We start from the raw sequence: 8,413 nt of genomic DNA on the forward strand, positions 1-8,413 counted from the left end.
TTTGTAAAAGGCTGACAGATTAACAATGAATGGTGTAGTTAACCTTTTTATAGAGGAGACATTGACAAACCTATCGTCACTATATGGTGGCAAAGTTAGCTAGGATTACTTACTGTACATGCTCCAATATTTCTTTATGTTCTGTGTTTCTTGTGGGTAGACATTATCTATTTCGATAGAAATTACAGCAACAACCAATTCTACCGTACCTGACAACAACATATATTTATTTTCTTCTCTCCCTCCAGATCAAAGAGTCACCAATGCAATGGCTTGGGGAAGAAACACTACAAAAATAAGCAGGTTCATCATCCTGGGGTTCTATGAATTTCCTAAGCTCACCATTGTCTTCTTTTCGATATTCCTAGGAATCTACCTCATCACAGTGTCCTGGAACGTGGTCCTTATTACCCTCATCAGAATGGACTCCCATCTACACACACCCATGTACTTTTTCCTCAGTAACTTGTCCTTTCTAGACATCTGCTATGTTTCCACTATATCCCCCAGGATGCTCTCAGACTTCTTCCAGAAGCACAAATCCATCTCCTTTGTAGGGTGCACCGTGCAGTACTTCTTCTTCTCTAGCCTGGGTCTGACTGAGTGCTGTCTCCTGGCAGCTATGGCCTATGATCGATATGCTGCCATTTGCAGTCCTCTGCTCTACACCGCCATCATGTCCCCCACCCTCTGCATGCAAATGGTAGCAGGAGCTTGCGTAACCGGATTCTTTGGCTCATTTATCCAGTTATGTGCCTTACTTCAACTCCATTTCTGTGGGCCGAATGTCATCAACCATTTCTTCTGTGACCTGCCCCAATTGCTGCTCCTATCCTGCACTGACACTTTCTTCTTTCAAGTCATGACCTCTGTGCTGACAGTGATCTATGGACTGACCTCTGTCCTGGTTATCATGATATCCTATGGTTATATCGTTGCCACCATTCTGAAGATCGCATCAGCTGAGGGCAGGTTCAAGGCTTTCAACACCTGTGCTTCTCATATAACAGCAGTGACCCTCTTCTTTGGCTCAGGGATCTTTGTTTACATGTATCCGAACTCGGGTGATTCCTTGAGCCAAAACAAGTTGGCATCAGTCTTATATACTATTATTATCCCCATGTTAAATCCACTGATTTACAGCCTCAGGAACAAAGAAATCAAAGATGCCTTAAAAAGATGGAAGAAGAGAATTCTCTCCGAGAACTGATCATTTAGGAACTTATTGCAGCTGCTCAAAGACTGCAGTTAAAACAGCGACTAAAACATTGATCCCCAACTCTCTAATTCTGGGCTAGATACCATTTGGTGCATTCTTCTCAAATAAATCCACGACTGGCATGAGGCCAGTTAGATGCATGAAAAATATCTGAAAGTTCAGTAACTCCACACTGTATCAGTTGCAGTCTACTAAATTAAAGGGAAAGTTATCCACAAATACTTTGATAACTGTATAATTTGGGGTATGCAACATTTTGCTGACAATATTCTATACTATATTGTATAGCCCTCCTTTAAGGATCAGGAGTACTGGTACTGATGAAGGTTCCAGGACACCAGCAAGAGTCTTCGCAGGATCCCATCTGGATATTTATCCTTAACGCACACACACACACACACACACACACACACACACACACCACTAGATAATCAGGTCAATTCTCATATTGAACCTATTTTTTTTCACTGCTGAGTAAACTAATTTCTTCATTTGTTACTTTGGCTAAAGCAAAAGAAAACACACCGGATAAAAGATTTGTTAACTTTATACAGAAAGAATTTGTTTTAAGAAGAATGCTTAACATGTCTGCCATAATTAACCTTTAAGTCCAACAGGTGTTCAGTCATATCTCTAGATCATTTCTGGCCTGTTTTTGTGATATCGCCTTCCTTGTTCTTCCATGTTACCTCCATAATGAGACACAAGAAAGGTATATCAGAAAATGGTCCTCTGGTCATTCATTTGGGCATCTCAAACAATGCTCTCTGTTACCTTTTTGTTTGTTTGTTTAGTAAATCCAGTCTTCATTATTGTTGTTCTGTGCCACTGAGTCTGTTCGGACTTGCAGTAACTTTCCATGGCAGAGCTTACCTGCTCCACAGGGTGCCCCCGGCCACCATTTTGTTTTACATTTTACACATAGAAATGATTGATTCTGAATTCTTTTAACCAGAGTAAACAACACAAAAATACATGTGACCTTGGCAGTTGCTTTGTGAAACTCCTGATTGAGATTTATTGTGTTGCTAAATGTGAGTGCCATCTAAGATGCAGCTATTGTACTGTTAAGGGGAAGCCAGCCCCTAACACATCATTACGGGTCCGGTAGGTGCAAATTGTACAGCGATAATAAGTAAAGATCATAGTAAAGTCATAGAGAGCATGAGAGATAGAAGTGAAGTATTGAAATAAATGGAGTGAGACACGATCCATGGTAGCATGCTCAGCTCTGCCCTGCTCGATGGTCCACGTGGAGGGAGAGAGAGAGTGTAATGCTAGCCCAGGCTTTTTATCTTCTCTGGGGACATTCAAGTGACAGACCACACAAACTACAGCCTCTGTTCCCCGAAGAACAGAAGAACTAGATGGTGCCTGGCTCCGTGGTTATAATAAAGATTACAATAGAGTTCTGGACAAAGGTGGAGTTAAAAATGTAGAACAAAAAACATTTTTACACCTGTAGTTACAGGTGTGATATGGTCCTATAAGAAAGTGCTAAAGAAATCAGATGGTGCCCTGCTATCAGAAAGAATAGTGTCTCGGGTTTTAAAGGCTTGTCTTCAAATAATTAGCCATCTAAGTGAGGCATCAATTAAGTCCAGCAGCAGCCTGTGCGATCCATGGATTATAAATAAGAAAATCCAAATCCAGAGAAGAGTCTCAGAGTTTAAATTCTGAACACCCAGTTTTCAGAAGGCTCTGTATGACGGGGAAGCCCAAAATCTGCATTCAGCGTCTCCACGTGCATGAAGCCTCTGCTGAATTCCCTCTGATCATGGTGGAAGGACATGAATGGCCTTGCTCTCAGACAGAGAGCTTTGTAAAGTTGATTATGACAGATGCGGTTAGGTTACACATTATCATTGGATCTCCCTTTCTCCCCATTTTAAATTTGTTCCAGCTCTTAATATTTTCTGGTGTCTCTTTGACTGAGCTTTGCCTGTGATTTATTTTGTCGTTTGTTTGTTCCATGATTTGGCTTTATATGTTTTTCTTTATATGAAATTCAGGATAGGTAAAACTATATAGACACTATTTGATTAATAATTCCCTAGAGATATGGCAGGAAGGTTGGGGGGAAGTGGGGAGCCAATAACAATAACTATAAAAAAGAATAAAATGTTCTAAAACTGATTTGATGACTGCACAACTCTTCTTACTGTAGTTGTACTATTGAATTGTAAGATATATGAATTATATGCCAATTTTAAAATGTTCTTGAGGACTGGTGAAACTTTTGATACTGTGGCCCTTAGACACCCTGGAACTAAACCCACTCCTGGGGATCAACTTTCAGCCCAGCAATAGACAAGCCTAGTTTGTGACTACTAACACCAGGGGGCAATATAGGTCTTGGACAAAATCAAGCAGGCAAAAAAATGAAAGGACAGCATTTGCCCCAAAACAAAACTTGGAAGACAGAAGGGCAGAAAAGAAGGACGAATTGAAACTGGGAATCAAGACGGAAGTGGGAAGGGTGCTGTTACATTGAGGGGGCTGCAACCAGTGTCACAAGGCAAAATGTGTATGAATCGCTGAATGGAAAACAAATTCACTCTGTAAACTGTCACCCAAACTAAATCAAAAAGGGGCTGTGTGTGTGTGTGTTTAGTCTCTTTGCCCAATTTCTTAATGAAAATGAAAATGCGTTACAAATACAGGCATTTGCATCTTTCTCTAATGAAAGCAGTCTTAAGCCAATCTAACATATAATTCAAAGCTTCGTGTAAGAACCTAGTCTGGATCCTGTGATCTTTACAGGGACATTGACAGATGATACTGACTCTAAAATTTTCTCTTTCCAAGTAGTTAGAAAATACTCTTCTTTGGGTGTTGAAATTTTCTGTATGTTTGATTTGTATTGTTTTCTTTGCTTATATTAGGGTGTATCTCACAGGTGTTATGTCATTGGGAGGAGGGTCACACTCTTGAAGGTGTGTTACATGTTTCTCCATTTTTTGATATGTGAACCCCAGGATTGATGAACCATTGGAGACAGCAAGGAGAATAAGGGTTTCACAGGGAGGGGTACAGTGGTGGTGGGAGTGAGGGGGAGACAATGTCAAGGAGTCCATGTAGAAAAAGAATGTTTGGAAACCAATTGGGGTAGCATTTGTGCAATTCTGCTAGATGTGATTGAACTATTGGATGATATATGTATTAAATTCCAATTAATAATAATGATGATGTTTTAGAAGACTATATTACTCTTCATTCCATGTGCTTTTCTATTATTACTGCTTTTGTAAACATATAAGAACAGCTGTAGTTACCTCATTTTACAGATGAGGAAGTTAAAATACAGATATAGAACTGTAAGGAGAGAGAGCGAAACCTAGAATCCACATAATCAGAGCCAGCTATTTGGGTGAAGTTTGATTGTTTTGTTAATAATATTTTATATTAATATTTTTAAAATAATTTACTGGGGGCTCTTACAACTCTTATCACAATCCACGCATACATACATCTGTTGCCCTCATTATTCTCAAAACATTTTCTTTCTACTTGAGCCCTTGGTATCAGCTCCTCATTGTCCCCTCCCTCCCCGCCCCTTCTTCCCTCATGAACCCTTAAAAGTTTATAAATGATTATTACTTTGTCATGTCTTATACTGTCCGACGTCTCCCTTCACCCACTTTTCTGTTGGCTGTCCCCTAAGGTAGGCTGTTATATGTAGATCTTTGTAACTGGTTCCCCCTTTCTACCCCACCTTCCCTATATTATTATTTTAAGATTATGTATAAAATGTTTAGCACCACTCTTTCTGTAGCTTCATATAACCAACCCAAGGGTTTTTATCTGTTATTTCTATCTAAAATTAACATAAACAACAAATGCAATAAAAGTCTTGGTGAGTTCCTTATAGAAATGTTTCTAGAGGTACAAATATGAAACCTATCCTAAAGATCTCAGAAAGGGAGAATAAAGAACTTCTTACTAGCTATCAAAATGTTCTGTTGCTTATTTAAAATATGATTATACATAATTATTTAAGTATAATACAGGAATGGATGTATGGTGCATTGACTGATATATTTGAAAAATAGAAAAGGAGAGGCAATAAACAATGATATTTACATGGTCAACAGAGACTTTAAACGTTTAGTCAGTTGTGTTGAGACAAGTGGATATAAGTTTGGGTAAACAAAACCAAAAGAATGTTTCAGACTTAGGCTTCATATTATCCATTGAAATTTCTGGAACATTTCAAATGTAACTATAAAAGTATATACACACTCATTAATATTCACTAGGGTATGACAGATGGTACCAGGTTTTACACAGTGGTGGTCCCCATGTTGAATGACTTGATTTACTGTCTGAGGAACAAGAAAAATCAAAGGTGATATGAGAAAAAGAAAGCATTTTCTCATTGTTACTGATAATTAAAAGTCTAGTAGAATACTGACCATGGCGACCTGAAGTTCCCTTGCAAGGAAAATGCATTGATGTTATTTAACCTCCTGGATTCACTGGAAGGATTTCAAGTGTCTATCCATCTAATTTCAGGACTGGCTCAGTGCCACATGATAACTCTGTCCTGGCAATCGGCTCTTCTTTCTAAAAGCAACAATGACCCTACCAAGGTGTTGGTAAATTAATTTTTGTGAAGTGACAAACTTGATTTCTCCAATGTTTGACCCTTACACATTCTTTCTCAGGATCTCAGGCTGCAGCCCTAAAAATATGGGAAGAAGCCTCAAGTGAGTCATCTTTATTACCCACAACTTCACCAACAGCATAATGACCACTTTGTCCTGTACCTCAAACCCATATAGTATTTAGCAAGATGCCAGTTGACTGAAGTGGGAATTTGGAGAGAAGCAAAATTTAAGACTTTGACGTAACTTCTTTGCCAAAGAAATATGCCACAGAGGGTTTGCTCTAGAATTTGTTCTCTTGGTTTTATTTTTAAAACTAAACATCAATAATTAGTAAGGCAATGTAAAAGAGGAAACTCTAGCATACTATTCTGACCATCATTTTACTTAGATCCACAATCAAAGCCATTAGAAGCCGCAATCAAGAAATCAAATAATATATTGCACTGGACAAATCTCCTGTAAAGGGCTCCTTAAAAGTGTTAATAAACAAAGATGTCATTTTGAAGACCCGAATCCATTGTATTTTCATTCATCATATCTGTGTGTGTGAGAGAGAGAAATGTGAAACTGGGCAATAAATAAAGAACAATTGATTTATTTGAATTATGGGGTTGGCGAACAACATTGATTATACCATGACCTACCAGAAGAATAAACACACCTCTCTTGGAAGAAGTCCGGTCAGATAGGGATGAAGATACTTCATCTCACGTACTTTAGACATATTATCAGGTAATCCCTGGGAAAGAGCACCAAGGTTGGTCAAGTACAGGGTCAATAAAAGAGAGGAATGTCCTCAATGATATGAAATGTCATAGCAGCTGCAAAATTGGGCTCAATGTAGCAGTGATGGTGACGATGGTGAAAACTCGGGTAGCGTTTTATTTTGCTGTATACAGTTTTGCTATGAATCAGAGCTGACTCACTGGCCAACCTATATGAGTCTGTGTGTAGATGATAGAAAGATAGATAGATAGATAGATAGATAGATAGATAGATAGATAGATAGATAGATAGATAGATAGATGATAGATAGATAAAACATTTCAACAGAAATGCTAGAAAAATATTTTAACATGCATTTTCACTTAATTTAGTGAAAATAAGGAATAAGCTAAGGAGCAACATGAAGAGAAACCAGGAACCCAGGGAAGTACGCGCTCAAATGGCTTTTACTATGAAGAGTCCTGCTAAATCCTGGAGACCCTGGTGGGTGTGGGTGGGTGGGTGTGAGTGTGAGAGAGATGGGATCAGAGGGTAAAGCTAAGGATAGATCCTAGAGGGTGATCTGGAAGGAGTCCAGAAGGCTACACCCTCAGGATAGGTGAGCAAAAATTATCAAAGGTTATGTGTGAACAACTAGTTATTCATAGAAAAAAATAAACCACAAACAGATTCAAGCCTATAACTAAAAACTATCAGAAAACAAATACACGTTAACAGATCTGTAAAGTCTTCAACTATATTGGAATTATTAGCAAATAGGAAAGGGCAGTTGAAACTAATTATATTGAAACACAATTTAAATCTCTTCCAGAAAGAGATGCACCCTCCCCCAAAGGAGGAAATGCTGAGAACAGGTCAATAAATTGATGACTCAGGGCACTGAAAACTGTTCAATACAAAGGAAGAGGCGTTGCACATCCGCCTACTGTGATAAAGTACAGATATACAAAAGGAATGGAATGCTGACACATCCCAAAGAACAGATATACTCTGCAAACACGCTCCTGAATTTTTAAAGTCAGAATAAATATGCACATATTATGTGATTCTAATTTAATGAAATGCTCAGAATAGGCAAATCTATAGACAGAAAATAGACCAGTGATTGCCTCGAGATTGTGAGGAGAGAAGAATAGAAAGTGACGGCTAATGAGCATGGAATTATTTTCTGGTGATGGCACTATTCTAAAATTAGATTATGGAGATGATTGCAAACTTTCAAAAATGCACCAAGAAATATGAAATTGCACACTTCATATGGGTGAATTTTATGTTGTTACGTATACCTCAGTATCGCTATTTTGAAAAAGAATATGAAAGAGGGCTGAACGTGCACTGACTAGCAGAGATGTTCTTGGGAAGCATGATTTCTGAAGTGGGCACTCCTCAGAGAGAGGGGAGGACAAAGCAAGCTTTGAAAGTCAACGATCCTGGCAGGGGGCGTGTGTGTGTGTGTGTGTGAGAGAGAGAGAGAGAGAGAGAGAGAGAGAGAGAGAGAGAGAGAGAGAGAGAGAGAGAGAGAGAGAGAGAGAGAGAGAGAGAGAGATGTTTTTAAGCAAGAAAAGCACTAACCTATTTCTGTTCCCCTGGAAGTGATCATTTTCAAAAGGAACTGTCCTTCCTTCCACAAACAGAAGACCTCATCTCACAGTTTTTTAATCCAGTGGGTGAATTAACTGTGACACCTCCATACAATGTATTACGACTGAACCATAAAAAGAAGCTATTATTGATTTTCAATAACTTTGATAAATCGTAAGGGCTGAGTGGGGGTGTAAAGGCAATTCAAAAGGTTACTGATGCTATGCTTACATTACATAGTGTTCTTGAAATAAACTGAAGAGTTGAGGGGGAGATT

General features: G+C 38.7%; 1 protein-coding gene across 1 annotated transcript; it reads left to right on the plus strand.

Moving 5' to 3' along the window:
- Positions 1-262: 262 nt before the first annotated feature.
- On the plus strand, positions 263-1,210 carry LOC142445644 (olfactory receptor 5AN6-like). The gene has a single exon (XM_075547592.1). It carries the CDS (start codon positions 269-271, stop codon positions 1,208-1,210), a length of 942 nt encoding a protein of 313 aa, XP_075403707.1. The 5' UTR covers positions 263-268.
- Positions 1,211-8,413: the final 7,203 nt, after the last annotated feature.

Source organism: Tenrec ecaudatus, chromosome 4, assembly GCF_050624435.1.
Source record: "Tenrec ecaudatus isolate mTenEca1 chromosome 4, mTenEca1.hap1, whole genome shotgun sequence".
NCBI lineage: Eukaryota > Metazoa > Chordata > Mammalia > Afrosoricida > Tenrecidae > Tenrec > Tenrec ecaudatus.

What these genes read in the sequence shown, in the direction of transcription:
- LOC142445644 (XM_075547592.1), top strand. Translation starts at nt 269, where the DNA reads ATGGCTTGGGGAAGAAACACTACAAAAATAAGCAGGTTCATCATCCTG.